This window comes from Nylanderia fulva, unplaced genomic scaffold, assembly GCF_048542155.1.
Source record: "Nylanderia fulva isolate GAGA-0341 unplaced genomic scaffold, ASM4854215v1 Scaffold36, whole genome shotgun sequence".
Lineage (NCBI taxonomy): Eukaryota > Metazoa > Arthropoda > Insecta > Hymenoptera > Formicidae > Nylanderia > Nylanderia fulva.
Genome location: NW_028190433.1, coordinates 2,135,896 through 2,163,876, shown reverse-complemented (window position 1 = coordinate 2,163,876; position 27,981 = coordinate 2,135,896). Strand labels below are relative to the sequence as shown.

Here is a 27,981-nt window from a genome sequence, read left to right as displayed (position 1 = left end):
ATACACAATAAGGTTGATTTACTCTTTTCGAAAGCTTTCAAGCACGAGTGAAAATCGCCGATTCAGTTCGTTGCAGCGTTGAATGCAATATAATGGAGATCAAGCAAGTTTTCCTGAAAACGCGCGTCGAGTTTGGCAAGCAGTGCATCTTCGATGTGTGCGGCCCGAACGTGGACATGGAGATCATGCCAGATCCAGAAGCTATGGCCAATTACATTAGGAGAACTCACTGCAACGTCGGCGTGCAGCACACAAGACAGTTTGCGCTGCACGAGGTTAAAATCATGAGATATGCTAGTGGTACAGATAACACAAAAAATGCAATCTATTTAATAAATCATAATTAATGCATAAATGCGTAAAAAGTATAATCCAAATAGATCAAATATGTAAAAAAAAAAAAAGGAGAAGAGCTACGGTTTGCTTCTCCCGACAAGATTATAAATGTAAGTTACAAGTTACGGTTCTAGCGTTACAGCGTCAGATTCGACGTAAAGAGGGAACAAACTACGGCCCTTGCTGCAGCCCGCAGTTCGAGAACTCTACTAATGTATTCAAAAATCAACTGCGTTTTACTTTAACGGAACTAGACGCAACTTGCGGTAAAACTGGCGTCAGGCTGACGCGCCGAACGGCGCAGCATCTGCGCGTCTCACAGAGTTCGCTGTCTGATGCCGCAAGCGTGCAACTTTCTACGAAACTGCAACGTAGAAAGACGAGCGACCTCACGTGAATTTCACGGGTGTAGCTTCTTCTTCTGCTTGTTTTACAACGAGGCAACATATGTCGAGGGCAGACATCACTAGTAGCGCAATAGCACACAATTTTGTTATCCTGTATTTCATATTTATCATGTATATCAAAACATTCGTGATAAATTTTAATTTCGTTTTGATTAATATAAATTTTCTAACAGTAAAATAAAAATTATTTAATAAATTCTATAATATAAAATAAGAGAGATATAAATTGATAATTATATAAAAATCGTTAAGACCATATTAATTCAAGTTAATATTTAGATTTATCTGATCGCGGAAGTTGCATCTATTCATTTAATATTTTCTGGTATCGAATAAATCAGTATTTATTTTTTTTATACAGCACAATCGCCTATTGTCTTTCAATAGTGATTTACAAATTAAAATTTACGTTTTTATATTTTTATTAAATTTTAAAAGCAATGATAAATTATTAAATTAAGGCCATGTGTAACGAGCAATACGATATTATTTTATTATTGAGAAGAAAATTCTTAATTTGAAATAATAATTATACAAACGTTTTGAGCTCTATTTTTTATTAGAATTTTATGTATTTATTTATTATCGGTATTTATTATCACTATTTTTTTGCGCACTGAAGAGGAGCAAGTAGAGCTCGAAACGTTTGTATAATTATTATTTCAAATTAAGAATTTTCTTCTCAATAATAAAATAATATCGTATTGCTCGTTACACATGGCCTTAATTTAATAATTTATCATTGTTTTTATTGTTATACGAGCTTGAGCATTGGTATGTGATGTTTTGATTAGGTATTAATTTTGCATTGTTTATTAAATTTTATTTTTATCGCCAAATAAATACGCATAGAAACAATGAAAATGTAATCACTACCAACGAATGATTGCATTCAACAGATATTCGAATTTACTTTATTGTTGGTATTATATTGTTTTATGATATTATATACAATTGTGCATATACAATGTAGAGCAAATTGAGATAAAGCTAAACCTAAACTCTAAGTTTAGGATCAACGCCGTGGAATTCTATGCTATCATTTTGGAGCAATCATTCCTCTGGAATTCCAGGCTCAAACTGTCGGAACCCAGACAAAGAGCAGCGGAATGTTTCACTTCGAGGGTGGTTGGCCGAAGGAAATCAATCCGAAAGACGAGGAAGCTACTGCGAGATTCCGCAGACGAGTCGAGAAGGACGAGGATTGGGCACCGAAATTGCGCAACTTATTCCAAGTATATTATTATAGTGAATTATCATGAATTGGTTACTTCTTCACAAATAGAAATATTTTGGAAGACCAATTTAATCAGAATCTTGGATAGAACAATAATGTTTAATATTCGATTAATAAAATATTATTGTATCTTTTAAAAAGTACAATAATTATGTTGTTTTTTTCTCCCATAGCATATGGAATATAATGTCCTTCAGAACGGCGCACTTAACATATACGAACACTATTTCGACGATATGGTTCCTACAGAATTAGTGAAACCTCGTAGTCTTAGGTAAAAAATCCACTATTTCGTCATCTATAGCTCATTTAAAAGTGAGCTTTATATACAGTTCATCTATATGTATGTATATTCTGCCAAGACGAATTAGAACTGTTAATACGAGAGTGAATAATGCAGTGAGAAGTTTGAAATATTCATGTCGAAAAATTTTTGGCGAAATATCGTAGTCGTGAAACGATGAATAGCAGAGAATTCAATCGCCTTTAGTTAAAGGAGAGAGAATCGTTTTTATTATCATATGATATCGGAAGCATGCTTGCAACCTCGTGATCCCAGATGGACAATTTTAAAATGTATATATTCGTGGAGGACAAGAACGACTACGTTGGTTCGGCCATCAAAAGATTTAAAATTTAAACCTGGCCTGAGCCCGAAGGTATCCGAACATATGTCCGGATTCCGGAATTGTAGTGGACGTGAATTATGCATCCTGCTGCTAAATTTGCTTTCCTCCCTTTTTAAACTAACCATTTTCCGCGCGTAAAAATTGCAAAATGGTTCTGAACTATTTAGTTACTTATGCGAAGAGAAGCAGCGAGTAAAATTCTAGTTCTTTTTTCAAGGAAAGTTCATTTAAATATATACACATATGTAAAACAATATAATACTCTTAAATTTAATGCAAAATTTAATAGGGACTGAAAATTTGGCCACACGTTAAAAACAGAGAAGTATGTAATACAGAAAATTTAATTTACAATATAAATTGAAAATTATTATGTAATAATACATTTATTAAATACTATATTAATATTAATAAGAGAATTTATATTATACAACGTTGATTATCAGACAACATACAGATGATTCGTATTATTTTCGAAAGATTAAACATTTTTTTTCACATTATTTCATGTCATTTTAACGATATTATTCGAGACGTTGACATTTTAAAATTATGTTTAAAAAAATTATATTAAAGGTAAATGTGACAGCTCAGAATTTTATTTCAGAACAGTGAATGTTTACGAGGATCCGCAAACGCCGATGCGACCAGTAAATAACATTTCTTGGTCGCCTGACTCTGGTAGTAAAATGGTAGTCTCGTATTGCTCCTTTGGAATTAAGCCAGATCACAGAAACATTGCGTATATCTGGCAGATTGGTAAGTGGAAAAAGCGCGGAAAAGCCTTGATTACATTTAAACGTTGCACTTGATCATGGTTGTACAACGTCCGCGATAAGTTTCCGCGCTGAATCTGTATTAACGTTTTTAGTCATTGTTATTTGTTATAGTGTTCAAAAAAATTTCTTCGCGGTAATAACTCTCGTCTCGAAAAAACAAATGTAATTTTTCCAATTTAAAGAACCTTTTTTGTCTAATTACTCGTAATGTAATTTATATAATTTTGAGAAATATTTTATAAAAAATTGATATAAGTTTTTCAACAGAAAAAATATATTTTACAGATAAAAAAATATAAAATAAATTAAAATACGATATAATAATATTACTCAGCAGAATTAAGTTGTTGGATAAATCTTTTGTATCTTTTATACGAGAAACAGATGCTGCTTATCCCGGACGAATGTAAGGTTTTAGATTGGAAAATCCTATGCGAAATTCAATTTCATTCAATCGAACATGCGACGCCTTCATAGTCAATTCTTTCTATATAGTCTCCTTTCAGCACTTGATAGAACGTTGATCGATCAAATAGCAACACGTTGTTATTGTTATTGATCCATTAAAGTATATAACAAAAATGCAATGTTTCCTTCATACGTTAGAAAGGAATTATCTTATTATTATAACGAATAAAATACTAATCGAAGAGTGCATAACATAAAATAAAACAAACATCGCGAATCCAACAATATTGTATATTCCTATATTTATATTAAAAATATATTACATAATATAGTATAATAATAGAAAGAGAGAGGAGATATTTAAAAATGGAATATGATATTTTATTTAATATATCTATCTTTCAACGATGCGTCTCTAATGCTTTAAAATTACATTTTGCAAGTTTAATTTAATAATATTTCTAAAATGACGATGTGTTTTTCATACACGTATTTATACGATCAATCGACCGACGACAGACAATCCTAATAAGCCCTGGATGGCACTGGAGGCTCCGTCTAACACCGTGGTCAACGAGTTTAATCCTCGGGATCCTTCTGTACTTGCCAGCGGCCTGATGTCAGGGCAAGTTTGTAGCTGGGACATCAGAACTGGTACTTCTCCGGTCCAAATGTCTCATCGCCAATTCAGTCATAGGTAATCTCGACACGGACATGCCTGGTCGTGCGCGACATCGGAACTTTGAATTTCATAATTCAGTACTCATTGTCAGTCAGAGTTCCCTGTTCTTGGTCGGTCGAAAATGCATTTCCAGTTTGCGGCCGCGCACGACAAGATGATGAATGAATAAAACGTTGTCGCGCTTCCGACCTCAATTAAGTTTCATTTCGTTTTTGCGCGACGTTCTCATCTTCTCGTCGCGCGTGATTTTTCTTTTAACGTTGAAATGTAGGATAATTGAGTTGCTCGCAAACGCGACGAAGTCTAATTAAAACATTTTTCTGCTCGTACAATTCTACAATTAATTTATGAAATATATGCTCAATGTAATAATCATTCCCTTTCAAAGGGATTTCACGACAGTAGTAAAGTGGATCACCACGAAGAGCAATACGGAGTTCTTCTCGGGCTCTTCGGACGGCCGTGCCATGTGGTGGGACACCAGAAACTTACGAAAACCAACCGAAATTCTCGTGTTCGATCTCGAAATGCCCAACGAACCGAGCATGGATCGGGCGATCGGTGTCGCATCAGCTGACTATGAACCCAGTGTTGGTACGAAGTTTATGTTTGGATTGGAGAACGGCGTCGTGATCAGCGGCTCGAAAAAGGCGAGAACTCCGGCGGAGAAACTGGCTCTCAGATTCAACGCTCATTATGGTCCAGTTCTTTCCGTCGATCGCAGTAGTTTCAATCCGAAGATCTTTTTGACAGTCGGCAATTGCACGGCTCGTGTCTGGGCGGAAGATGCCAAAGACGGCAATCTTGTGTCGACGAGGTACTTTTTCGTCAGTTTTTTTAAGTAAAAAAATCGGAAAAAATAATGTGATTGAATTTTTTTTTATCATAAGAGCTTGTAATTTTTGGAACTAGATGTCAAAATGACCACAATAAGTTTTTGTATGGATTTTTATGCGCATATATGTAAATATCTTGTTAAACGGAACTCTTTCGGAGATTATTTTTGGACAAATTATTTTTTTTCTGTCGTAGGGGGTTCCAAGGAATGCCAACATGCTAATAATTTGTGGTACCAAACATAGAAACGACCGTACTTAATTTTTATGTACTCATATATGATGATAATTTCGATGTTTCTTAATTGTTTTATCATATTTGTACATCAGTAATGCTTTTTTGCGTAAATTTATTGTTTTTGATATAATTAGAAGCATTTTTTATAATCCTGGTTGTTATTAACAAATTTTTAATTTTTGCCTCAAGAACGCTCTAAACTTCAATCACATAAAAAATATCAGTATCTAATTTATCGTCGTGAAATAGTGTTTTGAAAACTTCTAAAATTTCTCTGTCTTAATCGAAAGTATTAATATTCCTGTGAAAGTACAAATAAATCAAATCAATGTCAGCATTAGAATCGTACGTAAATGTACATCACACAATTATTAATTTTAATCATATACAATTATTGATCTTTAGATTCCTGGTGGAAGATCCCGTCTGCGGTTGCTGGAACAAAACAAGACATTCCATATTTTACGTGGCGACACGAATTGGTGTGCTAACTGTATGGGATCTTTTGGTAGGTCTGCGCGATCCAATCTTGACGATGAAACTTTGCGAGCAAAAATTAACTGCAGTCACATCGCACGAAATGGGAGCTTTACTTGCCGTCGGAAATTCCGCCGGCAATGTTTACCTCGTCGAGTCGTCGGAAGCATTATATACGTTCGACAAAAATGAAAAGAACGATCTCACGTCGGTGAGTGATGGACGGTTTGCTTTCTTGTAAATATGTAACATAATATCAATTTGCGAAAAGTGAAACAAGCAGCTGAATAGACATTAAAAAATCAATAGTAATATTATGAGATATATAATATTATCATTGACAATATTAATTATTTGCAAGACAAAAATATAATAAGATTAATATTTGTACATATAATTATTAAATTTTATATTATAATCAAAAATTCTATAAAATACATTATAAACGAGGCATAAAATAAATACAATATTAATCAAAACTTTTCGAATTTGATGACAGTATCTGGAGAAGTGTTCTCATTTCGTGAAAGCAATAGACACACGATTGAAAGAAATCAAATTCGCGAAAACTGCCATGGAAGAACTATCAGAAGTCATGTTGCTGGATTTGAAAGATAGAAAGAAGGATAAACGATCGACAATAGATCGTAATAAACGAAGAACACAGGAGAAATTAAAGGAACCTCGAGAGAAGAGCAAAATTATATCCAAGAGGAAACTTAAGGATGAATTTCCCGAACTTCAAGAAGTTGAAGACAAATTCTTCGAGATTGTCAAGAAGGTAATATCAAAATAATCTAAAATCTTGCAAAATTGTTTCATATACTTTGTATAAAAATTAATAGAAATGTTATATAAAAATTTATATATCTTTTGAACTTATTTAATTTTATACTTTTCTTCTTTGTTTTTTTTTTTCATAATTTAATAAAATTTCTAATATATCTTTCTTTCAACATTAGCTAGTCGCCATATAACAAACTGTCATAATATTTCATCATTCTCTTATTTGATATGACTTTTTGCTATTATTTTAGTTGTCACGCGAAACACTGCTAAATAATAATTATATTCGACACAATTTAACTCCGCAAAATTTGCTACACTATGTGAACTTCATAATATAATAATCATGTTATACCAAGTAATTCATTTAATCATATTTATTCAATCAATTATTATTTGTAAACAATTTATTTATTGCCATAAATTTAAAAAATTAAACAAATAATGAAACGTTATTTATTGCTTTATTATTTTATCTATCTATATCATATCTTCATAATTCGCAGGAAAAACAAAAATATATCGAAGATGAAGATCCAGAGTTTTCAGCCATAAAAACGCGATCAATAAAAAAAGTCATCAGTCGAAAAATCGAAAAAGATTCGCATGTAACGATACAAGAAGCAAAAGAGACCGTGAAAAAAATGCCTAAAAAAATATCTAAGGAAGACCGAGAAAAATATCCAAAGAAAATCGAGGTTCCCGAGATTTCTGTGATGGAAGTCCAAGATGTTGAACAAGAGAAAACAATAATGGAGGAACCTTTGCCTGCGTTAGCGATCGTGGAACCTCCCGTCAAGTTAATTAGCAAGCGAAAACATAGAAAGAAGCTACGAAAGAAACGACCGAAGCATGCCGCCTTCAAATTGCCAAGACCGTGTAAAATTGGCATTTGCAAACCTAAGATTTGCTGCCGTAAAACGTTCGAAAAATTAAGAATTAGGTATGGGTGTTTTTTTTAAATGTTAAATATCGAAGAAAAATTTTGACAATATTTATATATTCCCTATATGAGTATCACAATGAAAATTATTTGCTTTAATCTAGAATTGAATCGCGTTTAATGATGTCAAAATATCAATAACTTTCTGACAAGTATTGTACAGGTTCTTTATTAATTTAAAAGTAATGTCAAAAAATATTTAATTGCGTTACACATTTTCTTCACATTTTTATTCTTTGACAAAAAATAAGCGTTTCATACATTTGATGTTCAAAAAATTCAATATCGTTAAAATCGAGATGGAACGTAGAGTAGTTTTTGAGATTTCCTGACATCGCCTTCGACTGACGCTCCAACTTAAAATTTCGATCCAACTATCGATTCTTTTTCAACTCTGAAATTCACGAGAAAAGTATACATTGAATCGTCAATGTTAGGTCCACAGATCGAGCAGTTAAAGATCGTGAGAAACGTGACGTCAGAGCGAGGACGTCGATAGAAAGTAAGGAAAAAATGAGACAAAAGAGAAGAAGGTCCTGGACGAAGCTGCTGCGCGTTTATAAGCGCAAAGAGCTAACTAGAGAATACGACAAAGAAAAAATTACTCTCCAAGAAATGATGGCGCCGCCCGAAGAACTAGCCCTCATGATAGAAGATGTGAAAAGAGCTAAAAGAGAGATTCAGGAAATCGGTAGAGCAAGGACGAAAATAAGAGAACCCGCCAAGAAAACTTGGGAAAGCCGGTTAGTTCCTAACTTTTTCGAAATTGGACTTCGATCTGACCTCAGAATTTTATTTATGGAGTTCCATCTCTCCGTTGAATTATGTTTCTCATCTCTCATTTTTTATTTAAAAAATATTTTTTATTTCCCATATAAAACTAAACTAATCTATGAGATTTCAAATATAAAAAAATAATGTACACGCAAACTATTTTATTATCTATTTTGACGCTCATAATATCGATTTAATGATAGTTTCAAATCCTAGTCGATTCAAGTCAATATAATATTTGCACAAGAATAAAATAACTTGTCGAGATTTCAAGAGTCATTATAGTAACACCGCGTGATTTTCTTATTATTTCAAAAATATCCAAATTCCTTGTCGATATTTCGATAATTTAATCACAATATTTCACACAGTGCTACGGTTGCGAAAGGATCTCGAGACACGACAAGAGAATCGAAAAAGAACGAGAGGGTCACGAAAATGCCGGAGAGTTTTCCTACGACGGAAAAACCGAGAAAGATGGCCGTCAAGGTGGATCCTTGCGTTCCTTGGAAACCACCTTCGCTTGCGGAGGATCTGCAGACGTTCCTTACAGGTCCCCTGCCTGAATCGATCGAGAAAAAGGAGAAACCGGACGTAGTTTGTTTGGAGGAAATGGAGGTTTCTCGCAGTAAAGTCTATCCACGGATTTCCGACTTCCATTCTACCGAATGATGTTGCATTATCTCCGAAGCGTTTCTATCCTCTATTTAATATTGTCGCGCTTTCTTTGAGAAACGTGACTTTTTCTTCTTCTCCTTCAATATATATAAAAAAGGGCGATATTATTAAATAGTGGATTTTTCTGTTTTAATTATTTTATTTATTGTCACATAAATAGATTCTGGGTGAAAATTGTAAATATCCAATCAAATTAAAGACGCTATACAAATTACATATAATAACGATACTAATTTATTATTACGTTAGTTTCAACAAATATTTATGTAACTGTCGTATTTGTTGAACTTCGCGTTTCTTGTCTTCCTAAGTAAATCACATCGTCGATAGAGAGAGAGCAATACCTCGATTTTCCGTGAATTCACGTGAAAAACCGACTTAATCCCATTCACCGGAGGCTACGCCGTGATTCGTATTATCGCGAATCGAAAGGGAACGACGGGAAATCCTCCTGGGTATTCAGGGATCCGGGATGATAAATTCGCGGCAGGAAGAGCTAACATTCGAGGGTCGATTCCGGTCCGTGGACCGGAGCAAGACGACATTTCCGGTAGGATACAACTGACTCGGTTTCCGCCGTTCCAACGGAATCTCGCACACACATGATAACACGGAACGAGTGCGATGTGTGCGAAAGTACTTTTCGCACGGTGAAAAGTTAAGCGAAAATCGCGCCTCCTTCATCGGCGATGTTCTTATTGCGGAACTTTGCTGCGCTTTGGTTTAACATAAATTGGAAGGAAAAGTTTTCTCCCGCTCGCAATTTTGGCTCCGTCAAAGAGGAATGAAACCGGCGATTCGAAGAGAGATATATAAACAAACTGTGTACTTTTCGTTAATCTACGAGTTCTTTGATGCGTTCAAAAGCACGCGCTTTCTTAACGAAAATATATGTATGCAGGTAAATACCTTTTCTTGAAATTTTTTTATCATAACGCATCTTTATATTTCCAATCTTTTCATAATTTCTTATCATCGTGTTCATAGAAATAAAATCATATTATCATATCGTTCACTTCGATTAATGACGACGACAAGTATTATGGTGTTTTCGACTCGTTGCTTAAAGACTATAATTCAAGAAGTAGCTGACGTCTGAAAAAAAAATTGAAAAGAAGTTTTATCTGTTAACTCGAACAGAAGTAATGCCCAGCAGACCTTTTTCCTCTGATATCTGTAGAAAAAGAATGATTTCTTTTTGGCATTCTATTTTTTCACAGTATTTTTTAGGGACTCATATAGTAAATGATCTGATTATCGCTGTAACCTGAATTATTTCTCAATATTTCCAATCGTATAATTATAACTGTATGCTATAAAATTTAATGGCCATCAAAAGTAACATTATAACTGCTTCATAATTATCATATTTAATATTAATTAAAATTATGAACTATAACCATTTAATTACAAAACAAATTAATATTGAGCTTAAAAGGTCCTCTCATTTAATTTTCTATTATAAATAAATCTATACTTTTAGAAAGAGAGCGAAAGAGAGGGTTTGCATTTTATAAGCTCCTCCATATTGTTTAATATATACAGTTCTCGTATCATGCAATAAATATATTATATATAAATTACGTATAAATTAAACTCGCATTAAAACGAGAAATGATTTTCTCTCGAAAATTTGTTCGCGGGATTATTTGTTACTCGGTATCATCGCAACTTATCGCCAAGCTCGAGTTTACAAATCAGGATCTTGGGGACCTCAAAAGTGGTGAGAATCAAGATGCAGCTTGATAGAAATATTTCAGGACGCTAGCGCGGCGAACGTCGCATATTGCGACAAATTATTCACATTGCAATTTCCAAGGGAAATCTTTGTGGCACACAAGCAACGCCTAACGTATCGCCAATCGGACGTTCTATTTGTCGTCGCAGGGGTAAGAATTCCGAAAAGGATGTTTCGCAAAGAGAAGTCACGAGTAAAGAATCAGTGGATGTGTGAACTTTGACTGAGCCGCGAAATCCCTGGCGAAGTTCCAGGTTTCACATGAATTTTACGAGCCGCTTCGTGCAACAAAGTATCGTGCCAATTTATGTCAACCCCCGATTATACTCTAAACGTATATTTAATTATATCAATGTTGCGCATTCATGCAACAGTTCATATAATATAATTGAAATTCACGCGACAATTCATATAATATAATTTAATATAATTATTGTATTAAATATAATTAAAAAATTTGCAATAAAAGCTCTAAAATAATATAAGCAGAAAAATAACTATAGTGACTTTTCGAAAGAACAATGAAGATAATTTCATTAAAAAATTAAAAAATAGCGACACGTTGCTCTCCAAAATCTTTTTTTTTTTTTTTTTTTTTTTAGAAAATCAAGTGATATATTATATTATTACTCGCAATAACTTTCAAATTTAAAAATTATTTATGGTAAAACAATAAATGTGATTACTAGTACGTATTATACTTTTACACTCAATAGACGCATGCACATTTGCACAATCATCACGTGGCATCATCGTAAATTATTGGGCATTGCAATTTAATAACACATTAATTAATCATGAGGTACGTTTCCGACACATTACGGTACTATTACATTCTAATTATCGAGATAATCGAGTTGCTTTAACAGCATAATTTATATCGGATAGGATCATCAATTATATTTGAACTGACAGAATGATTAGATCGATTTCATTATTCTGATAATTATCAATACGATAACATGTAACTAATAACTAATGACCGATAAAACTAAAAAAAAAAAGTTTACAACTATAATTACGATTAAATTTTAATTTGATTTAGTATATTCTAGATCGAATAAAAAAACTAATTTCAAATATCTTAAAAAGTATCGGTGAAATTGTACATTATATAATACATAAACGCGATTGCCACAATCGCAATTAAAATTGCAACTATAAAATTGCTTGCGAAATTAATTTCTCGATAATGGCATTATTGCGACTCAATAAAGTATTGTTCGTATTTTGAAATTCTTCGGTGGCTTATCAGTTTTCGATAAATATGCGCGAATGATCGTCTATAGGGGCTTTTTCATCCTCTAATTATTGCTCTCGGACGCGTGTAAAATTAAACACCCGCTACCGTGGCAGAATTTATCGAACCGCAATAAATAATGAGCGCGCCTAATGCCAGTAACAAATGTACACTCGTTAAATCAGCTGCTAGGATTAATTGAGAAATCGGCCGATGTAACTCGTGGGTATCGTTTTGGTCTGCGGCCAGTACACGAGAGATAGAGAGAACGAAACAATCGATTATTTTAATATCGCAGCACTGTATGTTCCAACTCCGTCGGGATTTGAAACAATTGTATTGTAACTGGGTCTACAAGCGTACGGATGAATCGAGCAGAACGAACAAGCAAGTAAAAGCATGTATTTTATAAGAATAAAAATATTTACAATTAGGTAAATTAAAATAGAGGTATCAATAAATAATTATAATAATAATAAATTAATCTAAATCTTGAAGAAGAAATAAAAAATTAGTTTACACATATAATATTTTTGAATGAGATCTTTATAAATTCTCTTTTGAGAATTCAATTGGAAAATTGCAAAAACTATTAAGAAAGAAAAAAAGCTGTCAAAAAGTGGACAAAATGTCGCAAAAATATAACTAACAATAAGCGATGAAACAAAATAAACTTTTAAGAATTGCAATTTTAGAAATTCTCAAAATTGTGATTTTAAAAGTTTATTTTAATTACAGAAATCATAAACTCTCGAAAATGAGCAAAATATCAGAAGAATAATAATTTAAATCAAGTAATAAATAAGAAAAATAAAAACTAAGCAATACAATGTTAATAAATTTAATTATATATTATATGTTATCTCTCATGTTACCTTGATAATTATTTCCGCTTAATTTCATTAAAGCAAAATGCAAGCGTATATAATATTAAATAAAAGCCCCAAGCTGGCTTTGCTAACAATAAGATTATCTGATAGCCAGCGGCAGTAACCTTTGATTCGTCAGTGTCACTCGGCAATTAACTTAATCTAGCTACTGCTTTTGTTAGCTAACTTAAAACAGCGAAAATTGATTACAGACGAAAGAGATACAGGTATCCCAATGACAGAAAGACGCGAATAATTGTATTGAAAGCAACTATTCATAAGAGTTTAAACTTATTAAGTCCGTTTTATTCACGTTCTACCAATTCAATTTCTAGACGCATGAATGCTGAACATATCAGCCCTCATTATGATCTACATATTCAATGGAAAATGAAATTATATGAGAGAAAATGGAAAATCTCTTCTTACTTTTTCATTTCAAGCTAATGCTGGTAATTACTTCTCTCACTCTTCTATAAATGCAGACCAAAACCACAAGCGTGCGAATTAAAGTGTGCTATGAAAGATCAATCTTCTATTATTATAATTAAAACTGAATTATGTAAATAACAAAATGCGGCATATTCGATCTTGATGAGTAGCGTTATAATTAAAATCAGAATAATGAATCAAAACACGATGCCATATCTTTATAAAGTAATTAATATAATTATATTATATGAAATGATATATAGAATGTAAGTAAAGTAAATTGACCATATTCAAGAAAAGTACGGAAAATAATAATTTTTTTATAGTAAAAAAAATTACTTTTTTATTGAATTGTCTTTTACAAAAAATATAAAATATATAGCTTGTCGTATAATTATAACAATTAAATGTAATATAATATTTATATGTAATAAATATAATATAATCGTATGATTTATATTTAAAAATTTTTTCTTTGAAATAATTATAGGATGGTGAGAGAAGTAATTACAAAATAAAAAAATGAAGTAAGATATAAAATCTCTCTATAATGCATGTGCAACATGCAATCACAATAATAAATTAGTTAAAACTTTCTATTATTTTGGTGAAAATTATAAAAATAATATGTGGCAAAATTTAAAATATTTGCTAAAAATAATTGAATAAATGCAATTTTCATATCTAATCAAGATCGCACATGCACATAGAAAAATGTTTTATCAAGAATAATATGCAGATACAGTTTTCTTCGTGATATCGTGTACGCTTCTGCGAGTGTTCGATAATCGATTTTAAATCGATGTCGAGCATTATAAGAGTATTTGATCTTAACGACGACACAACGCCTCTTCTACGTAGACACGCGATTTGCATAATATCTTGCACGGGATTTTTCATCGTTCACGGCATGTTTATAGGTCCAAGTGATTCACTTAAGCAAAACACTTAGGTCAGCACTTAGAATAATTTTCCCGGGCAGGTATGGGGAGAAACGTGGGGATGGGATAAATGCGCCGCGTAATGTCCTTCTTGCACGATCACGTCGCTAAAAGATCAGCGTACTAGCAAAACGATCTTTTTCACGAAAGTTTGTTTTACGTGACAAACAAGGCATCTGCAGGCTTATTCTGTAATTTTTTTATGCATACATTATAATTATAACGCATGCGTTATAATTATAATATATGCATGCAAAAATTACGCATGCGTTATAATTATTATATTTTTCTAATTCTGTAAAAAAAGTTATATATTAAATAGATCTGCTAAGATTTGATGTAACGTAAAAATTATAATTGCCTTCAGATTGCTCAATTTTGCATGTTTTGTATTTGGACGACGCAAATAAGTTCGACAAATTTAATTAATTAAATTCACACTGAAATATAATTAATTTAGTTTAATAAACGTATCGAAATGCTTCTATTTATTCACTTACATAATAACTTAGTTAATAATTTATTTGCCATGTATATGTAATTGAATATTATACTACTAAATTATGCATTTTTCTTTTTTAAATAAAGACCAAAAACTGACGCGTCTTTAAAATTTGCATAAATAACGCATACATATATGCTTGTTTTGCCCAAGAACTATTATATTTTGGAAATTATGTAAATTCTGCGCGGAGAAGTATGGTGGTAATCGTTAAGATCTGGAACACGACGCACAGCGTTAATATAAAATCGATTATAGTTTTCCCGGTATTTCTCGTGATATTGTGGAAAGTGTCACAGGTGGAAAAAAGTGGCATCCGCATATCATTTCCGCGGTATGCAAGTTTCTGTATAGTTTCATGCATGTGTCGCATTATTTTCTAATCGCCGACGCGATTAGACGGAACAATAAAGATTTTTCCACTTACATTTTTCGAAACAATGTAACATCTTGTTGCTGAATAATTAAAAAATTCGTAATTCTCTCTTGATTACAATATTATAATTAAATCCAATTATAACCTTGTATATAATTTATAAAAAAATACTACCTCATCAGAGTTAATTTCGTGGCATGTTAAAAAAAATGTACAAGAGCCGCTTTTTATTTAAGGAACCAAAATTGCGCGAATTTCATGTAACATGCAAATGAAGTACCGATGAGTGCAGAATTCCGAGAAAATGCTGCATTAATATTGGACTAGCAGGCTTGTTAACAATCTATCGTATATCCAGTAAAGTGATAGCATTAGCGACTATCGTGCAGCGACGGCCGCTGCTGACCTTTTTTATCGATTAACGCGAATGCATTTTGCACTGGAACTAATGGCATTCGATATTATCGCTCGCATATTCGCGGTAAATCGCAATTATCGTCGCGTGAGATAGGTTTTCATGCATAAATTAATTTTATTGTGAAGGATAATTTTCTTATCATTTGTATCAATCTATCATCTCACCTTTGTTCTGACTTCGGTTGCTCTCTTTTTCATACTGGCACAACATATTTAATGACAAAATTATTTGTTTCAAATATTTATAAATTAGATTTATGGTTTTCTACGATAAATAAAAATAAGAAGCAAATGTATAAATAAAAAATATAAATAAATAAAGACACATACAAATAATTGTTTTATTATGATGTTATTTGTTAGAATATTTTCTATGATGTCAAACAATTTATCGAAAAGTAAAGTGCAAACATATCTTGCTACATGAAATGTGTCAGATATCTCTGCAGCCATTTCTCTCGAAGAAGAATCGAGAGTGACCCGATCGAACACATAAATCGGGATAAAAAGGATGCAGTAATAAGAGTTTGAGGATTGCCCGAAAAATTCACGTCGTGACAGTCCTGAGATTTATTGTCGGCGACAATGAGAGCCCGACGATGTTCTCGGCTGCACGGCAAGAAGAAAATTTCACGGAAAGTTCGAAATTGGAACGCGAAGATAGGTAATTAAAAAATCGATTTCGGTTATCATTCTGGTCGATGCTGTGAAAGAACTGATAAGGATTGCACCCGCCCTCGAAAGAAGCAGACACAAAAGGAGAGACTGAAAGAATAGGAGAAAGATATGAAGAAGATGAAAACCAGCCCATTTTCTTTTCTCTCTCCTTCTCTTTGTAAAATTTTAAGGATAATAATTTATCGAGAAGATTATATATTGAATTGATTTTATATTAAATGTCCACAGAGAATGTATTTACTACTTGTCGAATAAACTTGTATGATAAAATGAAGCATATAATAATAAATATATAAAGATAGAATTTATTGTTAATGAATGCTTGATCATTATAAAAATTAAATGAAGAAAATAATAATGAATAATTAAGAAATATTATAATAAAAGAAAAAGAAACTAATTTCTGTTTTTTAAATATACGTTGGCAGTTAAAATTAATCATTTCTTCATCATTCAAAGCGAAGAAGTTGATTTGACGGAGATCAGTGAACGATAACTTTCAATTATATGGATGACATAATGAATGATTTATGCAATGTACGATGGTATGCGCGAGATGTGGTGAGATACGTGCATTTAAATTGCAAATTCCAGAGATCCGTAGTTATACACACGGCAAATCGGAACTTAAAGTTGTTACGCTGAACGTCCCAAGAGCCCGTGCATGTCCTATTAACGGGATAAAGAGAGATATATTCGCACAGAAATTGGCGTAAATCAATCTTAAATCCCCCGAAACGAGATATTACGTTAGATATACAATATTTGCGTGTCATTTGCCTGGTCCGCAAAAAAGTCACTCACGTAAAATCAGATTTTATTCCATCAGGTTCGGCACGCAATGCCAATTGAATAAAACGGGATTTCGACTCGCGCGAATGATAACAAATCGACTGGTCATTTTTCTCTTCTCTCGTCTATTCTATTTTTTTTTGTCAAAAATATGTCGAGCGAGTCAACTATGTAACTGCGTGTTTCAGGTGAAAACGCGAATTCACGTGCGCAAGGTAAGCGATTTCGGAGATCGTAGAGCAGTCGCAACATCGCTCGAATTCAGCTACACACATATCCGATGTCACTTTTCCGTTAAAATACATCGGTCAACTGCGTACGAAACGAAGCGTGCACAAACGTTCACAGAACCGCGCAACAGAGAGTCCAAGTTATCGATGCCCGATTATTCCGGATTATGAAATTTGCAATAATTGCAACCACGCGAACCTCGAATATACAATAAAATGCAAATGCTAGTCTCGTCTCGGTTTATTGCAGAATTAGTTCTTTAATCCGTTCGCTTTTAACGGATTATATACATTCCATATATGATGATCGTGATTTGTAATAATTCAAATATCTATAAAATATATATATACAGGATGTATTTAAATAAGCGCGAATAATTTCAGGTGATTCTTTATCGAAAATTAAAAGAGGTTTTTTATATAAATATATACTCCTATATGCTTCCCTGAGAAATTAAACTTTTCTAAAGAGGGAAGTTAAAAATTAAATTTTTTCTCAAATTAAAAAAAAATTAAAAACACATTTTTCGCACTTATTTAGATACACCCTGTATATGCCGATTTAATATTTTACAGAGTCGAAACGCGAAAAAAGCTGTACGTTAAATCTACATGTTGAAGCAGGCAAAAATCTATTTCGACATATGTTTCGGACGTGCAATGAAATAATCCGGAGAGTGTATCGTATTAATATTATCCGCTGAGATTTATATCTGCTCGGATATGCGTGCAAATAAATATTAAATGCTACAGACATTTTTGCAATTTCTTGTAAGAGAAGTAACGTTATTTCCATAGAGAATAAAGATCTGTGTAGGTGCAGCCGTGATATATAGAGTGTCCTTCGTAAGCACGAATCAATTTTTGCAATCGACTTTTGTTTCAAAATTAAAGAGCTCGGCAACTGAAAGTCTGAAATTAAACTTCTGCTGAAATACTGTCCAAGTCTCTATTAAAGTTGAAGCTAACTGAAAAATTCAGCTTTTGTTCCGCATCGAGTTGTTGGGTAACCCCATAAGTTCTCTTATATTATTACGTTCTCGCTCTTACAATAAACAACAATAGGGAGTCTTAACTCCATAAAAAATCAGTTGCTAAAGAAATAAAGAGTGTTTTGTCATCGAACAATGCGTGTTAGAGAAATTGTTAAAATAAATAAATATATCTACGTTGACGAACTGAAAGACACGATGTGTCGAAGGGTGAAATTGAATAAAATTTCCGTGGAGTGTTAAGCGAGGAATAAGCGTTCGCCTAGACGTAGACAGAATCGAGAAGATGGAAGGTTTGACACGGCCCTTGTCACACTTGCGAGACTAGAAACGGGCGAGTGCCTCTCCTTTACTAGGTGCGGTGGTCGTTCCATGTAAAGTGTCGCCCTTCCTCCGAGAACGAGACATCGTCCCGGACACACCTCCACGTGACAGACAGCGCGCAAGAACCACTTGTCAACCCCGACGCATGGCTCCCGCACCTGCATACATCCGGAGCGCATGAAAAATGCAGTCTGGTGTACAGCATCGAAATCCCTCGGAAACTGCCTGAGCTTAGACGGAGCTCATCCAAAATTTACAAGGAACGTACCTCCGTGGAATAGCACGCGCTGTTAATTCATGGATATGAATAAAAGAAGCGACAAAAAAGCGAGAGAAAGATACAAAAGAAATCGTCGCAATCAACAAAGGATTCCGGAGCACTTTGCTTCCACTGGAAGAATAAAAAAAAAAGAGAGAAAAATCTTAAAAACCTTATATCCCCCATACTTGCTACGCTAATATTTCTTTGTCAGACTTTATTTCAGTTAACGCTCGCAATTTTTTTTTTTTTAATTCGCATCTCCGCGCGCGACGCAAGGTAAACAAGCTGACTAGGAGCGCAACTCGGTAAGCAACTATAATTCAAGTGCAGCCCGCGATGAAAAATCGAGCGAAACTACGTGGAGTCCGTGACTAGCATGTGGTGGATCCCGTCCTTCGCCTTCATCGACTATAAAACGACCGTACATCCTTGTCAGCGACATATTCACTTTAGTCAAGACCGGGGGATCTTGCCGCTGACAATGCTTTATGGAGCCGTGCAAAGCGCAGCGCTGCTGCTGTGAACGAACGTCGTCGTCGTCGCCGGCGTCGTCGGCTCTTTGTTCGTACCGTAACACCGTAAACACGCCGCCGTAAAACCGGCCTAGGATTTACGAGAGCGAGGGTGTGTGCTGAAGGGCGCGAATCGACCAATTCCCTCGTCCTTTACCCGCGATATTGCTCAGCGTCGGGGCATTTATTTTCGTTGTCGCACCCCAATCTATATTTACACTCTAAATACGAGACCGCTAAGACAGCGTTACGGAACGCGATTTTTCAATGTCTCTAACATTGATAAAGTGCAATATCCACTTTGAGTAACGCGCGCGAAGGGATATATCCCCACGATTACTTCTACTTACAATTTTTTTTTTTTTTTTTTTAAGAGAATGCTCCTTTTCCGCAGAAAAATACACTAAATCGATACTTCTAAATTATAAAAATTAAACATTTTCATGCGTTATATTTTTAAGGTGCGGGTAAATAATAAGACTATATATCTCTCATATATTAATAAGTGCGTTTTAAGAAAATTTTAAATTAAATAAAAAATAAAAATACATCTGAAAGATATAAATAATATATATATATATATATATTTCTAAAGTATATATTTTACGTGAAAGAGTGCATTTAGCCATTTCATGATATAACAAGTTTCATTGTATTTGCAACTAAATGCATTGCCACGAGAGAAGATGCAGAATTTCCGATACCGGGTCGAAATAACCAGCCTCATCAGCTTCGTTTAAACCTTCGAGAACGATCGTGGTATTGTTAAAAATCACCATTTATTTGCGAAGCTACTATATAGTTATCTTAATACAATTCCATAAATGGTGCACTTATTGAACAAGTGCGCATCGCGTAATGTCTACTTCTGAGAAAACAAAAAACTTTTTGTGAAACAAACAGGAAAGTATATTTCTGATAACTTCGACTTTTTTTTTTAAAAGCTTTAACTTTTTCATTGCATCTTTTATTCGGTACACATATTTAACGATATTCTTGCATGTTGATCCTTCATAATTTAAAGTAGTGTCGCAAATAACATGTTTAACATTAAACAGGATTTTTTGGTGTAAACAGAAATTAATATTTTTATAAGATTTTTTGTAACGAATATACGTTGCGCGCTAATTATAATATTACACTATTTAAACAATTTTCATAATTATTATTTATAAAGTATAAAATGGGAATACGATATACGTGTTTCTGATAAACTTAGTTAGTTACATTCGGTGTGGCTTACATTTTGGATAGCGAATTGCAGTTTACAATTTTGAACACGTACACGGAATTGGTAGCGTTACACAAAGTCCACTCGAACTAAAATGAAAATGTTAAAATTCAACTCTGCACGTAATAGCCAAAATTTCCATATAAAATAAAAAAAGGAAGAGTTTTTGATCACGCAAGTAATTGATAATTAACTTTTCATTGCATTAATATTTAGTTAATTGGTAATTAACATTTTCATGATCGTTTTGTATAAAAATGTTTTTATGTAAAATAAATAAGTAAAATAAATAAATAATTCCATTTTTTAATTGCCTAGTTTTTTCGTAGAAAATTCGATGATCGTTAATTGAAAATTTCGTCTGCGAACTCCAGCTACGTAAATCGAATACTTGCAATGTAAAAGATAAGCTTGACTGCCAAAAGCTGCTCATCTTTTTATTCCATTTACTCCTTGAAAATTCGCATCAATTCTTCACATTATCCATCTAAGATTTGAAACCCACCTGCAACATAAAAGACAACAGAATTCGTTTTAGTATAATTCAGTATTATACAAGAATTTAATAATTATATCGGGGGTCGTAAGAAATGAGAAATGAGAGTTCAAGATATTTTGGTATATTACTTTATTAAAATATAATTAAATTAAAATATATATATATATATATATATATATATATATTATTCTTTTGTAATCGTAATTTTAAATATGGTGATGAAAACTCATGTGACTAGTATGTACTATTTTAAGTTCTTAATAGAATTTTTATAGAATTGATTGACACAATCGCAATAACTTGCTAGTTTTATTTTAATATTATTAACGATCTATTGCAACAAATTAATATTTCCAGACTTTTTCTTCTCTTAAAAAAAACTTATTTCACATATTAAATCTTGTGGCGATGTATTCTTAATTCTAATTAATTTGCGATATTTATCCTCTCTCTTAAAATTATAAATTGTAATTAAATGCACTAATATCCTTTTGCATTTCAATTTTTTAGTTTTTGGTATGCATTTAGTTGTTGCATTACTTAAACCTTAATGCTGTGATGCAGCATTGCATAATATATGTTCATTAAATATTCAACAAGGACCTTTTAATGACTGTAAAAGCCAGAGCACTCTGCACTTCGATCCTCAAGATAAATATCTTCTTAAAATGCGCAGTTTTAAATACGCCGATATCTTTTTTCCGTTTCTTATATTTTACAATATTTGTTTTAAATGAGAAGCCTGAATTTCCTCTCGTAACGATAGATTGACGGTTCGCGACTAAACGTTATTGTTTTACAGAAACTGCATGTTTACCTGTACTTTACATTAAACGTGCTCGGGCAAATATTATCCTGTTTTGAATATTTATGCGAACGAAAAGACCTCTACCGATTTTATTCGCATCGCGTTTGAAAAGGACGTCCCCATTGAATTTTGCGCATATTTTATAATATTATATATATTTAGTCCTCTATTTATATTCGTCAATGCAAAATGTGAAAAATAACTCTTATTTTCATGCTTTTGGGTGTTTTTCAATACTGACTGACATTAACATATGTATTCGCGTTATTTAAAAGACTTTTATTAACGCGAATTTTGTTCTATAATAAATTTTAATTACATATAAAATAAAAATAAAAAGTTGCTATAAAATATCACGAATAATGAACTTATATATGCTATTATAAAATAAGTGAATAAGTTTACGCTGTTTTCATTATTATGTTGATTATGTATTATGCAGAATTACTGCGCACATTTATTTCTAGTTAAAAGTTGCAATATCAATCAATTGCACAACACAAATAAATTTGTTTGCGATTCAATTCATAATATAATTCGTAATGTAACATTTTGCTCTCTCAAAAGCGGCATGGTAAAGTCCAAATAAATTTGCTCTGCATACAAATCGGTATTAAATAAACGTATGTACACGTCGATTTGGACAAACAAACGCGATCATATTTCGCGGATAGACTGACTTTCGAAATAATATCGAGCAATTACGCAATTACGCTCGAATTAATAAATAATATCGGCGAAGCGGATAAGTAGAAACTTAGGCGCGACAATTTATGGAATAGATAATTTTAGGATTTGCGTATACGAGAGTTATTACGTTCTCATTAGCGTCCCGCGCAAACTGTTCTAAGCGCTCGCGTTTGACTGATTAACAGTCGTCGATGTCGCAGCCATTGGCAACCGGTTGTGATTAGTCGCGACTAATTTCCATATTTCGGTGATGATTCCAGGATGCAGGATGCAGATATACGAATCAAATCAAATACCGAGTCTTTGCATGCAGGCGTCGCGCTTCGATTAGCATCCGAGCGCATAATGTAATACAGCTGTGAGTAATTAGCGGGCGATCGCGTACTATATAAACAAATAATATATCGTTCAAAGGTAAACAAAATCTCTCCGATTCGGGGAAGCGTATCCGATTATAATCGTCCCTCACGCGAAAGAGGGAGAATTGAAAACGCCGCGTGCGTTGCTGTGAATTACGCGGACGCAGATGTACTTCGTTGATTTAATCGAACCGAGATAATCAGATTGTCAGTTTATTTGTTAAATAGAACGACCTGTGTGTCTGTTATTTGTAATGACCATATGCGCAATAATCACAAAATTCATACATAGATCGAATCAATTATATTAGGCATAACAAGGTTAAAATTGACAAGGTAAAATTAATTGCGCATTAAATTCATAATTAAACATAATGTTAATTCGACGATATTTTTCTCGCTCTTCTTTCAGCGTTTCTTCGCATAAATCTGCTATAAGAGATTTTTATTGCAATTTTATTTTATTTGTTATCCCATAAACAATATTTTGAATAAATCCTTTGCTTTATTAAAAACAAAAAATATATTATTTGTTATAAAAGATATGCATGTATGTAAAGATCGCATATCTGTCAAAATATGTCAAGAAAAATTAAAGTACAATTTATCATATCTATTATACATATCTTTCCCTCTATTATACATAATGTATATAGATATAGATGTATATGTATATAAATAAAAATGCATATAGATATAGATGCATATGTTATATAATTTTGTATAATATTACATTTATTGCATTAGTAACCATGTAAAGTGTAACTAACTATGAAAGCTCTCGTTGGCAAAATTGCAGACCGGTCCTTCATAGAATGATATCACCAGGATCCGTTCCGTTAATTTTGGTCCACGAAATTTCACGGGATTCCAACTCAAACAAACTTTGACACGAGACTCCCATTTTGTGCGCAGTCACGACGCTATATTACCCGCCTAACCGAAAGTAATAACGCCAACGTCGAAATTTTGTTACTGCAACGCAAGCGATGCACCGCAGAGGCTGCGTTATTATTCGCAAGAGATCACGTCAAGCTGTCTTTAATAAAAAAAAAAAAAAATGTATACCACCCATAAATTCATTTCTCTGAATTATTAATTATTCATTTTTCTCGCTCTGAATATAATTTAATATAGGTAATTAATATTTGGCGTAGTCAATAATTTAAATCTAGATATTTTATTTAAAGAGCGTGAGTTGTACAACATTAATGCACACTCTCTGTGCACGCGATATACATATAAATATTTAATATAACTGTAAATACGTACTAATATTTACTGAGATTTTAATTTTATTCCTTAGTTTCGAAGTATACGGAATTGCAAGATAAATATCTACAACGCACACTATTTACCAATTTAATTAATTTTATAAGTTAGAAATATAATAAATAAAAGCTCTCTGAAATAAATTTTAACAAATTAAACAAATTATTATAATATAATAAATTAATATTAAGTAAATAAAGGAACTCCATTTCTTGACATTTTACCATTACATTGGCGATTAATCGATAGCGTTGTATCGTGTATTAAATCGTATTGTGCTACACTATGTCGCATTACGTTTACGGAGTAGCGTATCAAATTGCGCGAAAATTAAACGCGATCTCTCTGACAAAGGGAGAGATACCACATGGCGGATACACATGTGGAGCAATCGCCAGGCGGTTGTGTTACGAGCCGTGCAGAAATAAAAGTCGACCCTGCTAACACTATCTTTGTCGAATGCTTGCTTCTATTCGGCGTATCTCCATTGTTCTTTTACCACCCGTTACAATACGTCACGACGTAAATTTGCAGTGGGACGAATGCCGGGCACCGCAATCCGTAATGATGACAGGGGTCCGACAGTAATAAAAATACGAAGGGTGCCCTTCCGACCTTCTTCCATCCCTGTGCTTCCTTACTTCGCCTTTCCGTTCATTTCGCCAAATGGGGAAAAAGACCAGAAAGCTGTATCTCTTGTACTATAAATAGATATATATATAGGGTTTCGTTTATGTCATTTAGTGATGAAACCTGTATTTTCTTGCAAGATAATTCAAACAATATTTGAGATTAAAAATTTGAAATATATCAAAAGCAATATTTAAAAAAAGATAACACCTTCTTCGTATATCATGTATATTTTTCCAGCTATTTAATTTCTTCATTTCTATTAAGCCTAACTATTAATCGTTTACTTTTCTATTTCTAGCATTTAGTTTCTTCTTCGAATTTTCGATTATTATTTATTCTTAAAATTCTTTTTTAAAATGATTCATTTATTCAAGTCAAGCGTTCTTTTATCGACAAAATACTCAATTTTTAATTACCGCGTAGCTAAGCCGATAATTGATCTATCAATAATTATTCTCGCGTATAATACGGTTCGATTCGAATTTATAACATCATGATAATTAAAGAAAATAAAGTAAAATTCGGTAACAAAATACGAAATTTTCTCAAAATATTTCATCTGATCATCTATAAATGAGAATTACAAATTCAGTTCTTTAATTATAACATAATTATAAAATTTTCTATCACGTTCCTATTTATTGAATAATTTAGACTCCCTATGAGTAATGTTAAAATTACGCATTTGAGATATTTCGCTCAAAAACTACAGCTATAACATTCTTGTAACATTTTATTACATTTGTTAACTTTCTTATTATAATAAATATTTCGACGTTTTTTTTCATTTTTTTTTAATTTTTCCTAAATATCTTGATAACAGAAACTGCAAGTCCAACTTGTAATTTATACTTATACAATTGAACAATACTATAGCGTTCTAACCATTTCAAATTTATTATTAATTATCGCTGTTTTTATCTACAATAATTATTTTACTTTAATGAATATTTTCGAGCGCGTTTGTATTTATTTTACGTTATTTTTGTATATTTTATGTTTTCTCTACTGAGGATATCTTTTTAGGGATCTTTTCTCTCTTTGTCAACATGCGATCTAATTTAAGGACAAATCTAATAAATTCCGCTAGGTTAAGGTCAACCATTCTTCTTCAGCTCACAACTGTAATATAAAATATTGGGATTACGAGAGTAAGAAAGAAAATTGTTACCAACTTTGAGAAGGTTACTTTCATTCTAAAAATTCTTAAACGCAACGATTCAGTCGAAATGGCCCTCCTTTTTTCCATAATTTTTTCATCAAATCTTTTTCAACAAAAAAATAAACTCCTTTTTGACGTACCATTTGCCTTGTTATTTGTACGTTATACATACGTGGTAATTGCTGCACTTCCCCCCCAAATTATCGCACACAAAAATTTATTTTATAATATAATATAATGCGTTCCTACATATATTATTTAAAACACGAAATGGAAACAAAATTAAAAATAGATTAAAAAAGTAGGAAAAGAAAAAGCAATAAAAAATCAACGATTTTCTACACTCATTAAAAATATTCTTGCACACATTAGTGTGCTAATTTGTAAGATCATTCAAGAAGTCCTCGAGAAATTTTACTTTGATAGTTCAAAACTTTATCACGCTCGTAACTTTTTCCATTTTATTTACGAGACTTTTTTATCATATTAATAGCATCTTAAAGCTTGTTGATGGAATCTGATGCTGATATATTCAATTTTAATTCAAGAAGCTTGTGTTAAAATAACTTTTTTTATTTATAAATCTGAATTTTCGGAAGACATATAAAATTATATAATAAAAAGAATGTAAGTCATTTTCACTTCATTATATTTCTTTATAGTTTCTTCTAATTTCGTTCGCGCGTGGCAGTATTTCTTAAGAAATAATATCTTATGAGATCCAACAGAATCTCGAAAATGCTAATTTAATATTAATTCATAAGTCATGTTTATGCTTGGCAGGATATAATTGTATGCATCATCCATATTTAATCATACTGACACGAGGTGTTAAGATATCAAACAGTCTGAGAGTCTGTTCTGAGTTTCTATAATAAGTTAAACTTTGAACGTCTGATGATATATTACGACGACGAGTAATTTTTCATTCGAGTTGCGTTGCGTCTTGTGGTCTTGCGCGATATGTCATATTTTGTCGCTTGTTTGCTCATCTCTTCGTAGCAAAGTGAACTTGAAAGATGTCCATGCATATAACGCGCTTCCAAGACGCAGAGAATATTAGAACAAATATATACGATTAATTAAAATTTGTGTAAAAATTCGATATTCAATTTCAATATATAATATGGGATGATATAGTATAAACAAAGCTTTGTATTGTAGTTTGCCTCGATATAGGTTGTCAACAGTGTCCTCTGACGTAAAAATAAAATTTTTTCTGTGGTTTGCACAGTATCTTGCAATTTAATTTTAAATGATGTAGACAAATTGCCGCGATGGCTCGTTAGCTTTGTTAACGCGACGCTTTGTAATATCGACCATTTTATGAATACATTGAAAACTAGGGTGTATATGAAGTGTCTCATAAGACTAGGTTTTTAATATCGCATTATCTCCGTAACGAGCGCTCGATAAGCACTCGACGACGAAAGAATCCGTTTCGAATTAGATCAGGAGGATGATTTCGCTTCTGGAGTCTGATATTTAATGAGTGCGCCATATATAATGGCGCGACCGATAATATGAACACGTTCAATAATACTAAAAGCTTCGATATATATATTAGTAGAATATAATTAATGTTGATGCAATTTAATCACGCGCATCTCAGCTTGCTATATAAAAAATTCTCTAAAAGTTTTTCCTCCATCCCAATCGATGATGCTATATTAAAAATATATCCGCAAAAGTCTATAATAAATCAACGAATTAATTCTATTAAATTCATAGTATTTTTACCTTTCAATTAGTTTAATTGCGATTCTTAAATTTTTAATATGTTATTTCTTTACTGTCCATATATAGTTTTTA

General features: G+C 32.6%; 2 protein-coding genes across 2 annotated transcripts in view; one reads left to right on the top strand and one right to left on the bottom strand.

The window, feature by feature from the left end:
• Positions 1 to 27,981, bottom strand: part of LOC114943308 (proprotein convertase subtilisin/kexin type 4-like) — a 219,610-nt gene that overhangs the window by 59,106 nt on the left and 132,523 nt on the right. The gene's annotated exons all lie outside the window — the stretch shown is intronic.
• On the top strand, positions 93 to 9,204 carry LOC146722166 (uncharacterized). The gene is given in 12 exon segments (XM_085485335.1): positions 93 to 300; positions 471 to 707; positions 1,757 to 1,981; positions 1,984 to 2,254; positions 3,217 to 3,368; positions 4,316 to 4,493; positions 4,867 to 5,295; positions 5,958 to 6,240; positions 6,529 to 6,810; positions 7,322 to 7,758; positions 8,196 to 8,501; positions 8,904 to 9,204. Coding segments are annotated over 12 exon segments (3,309 nt in total).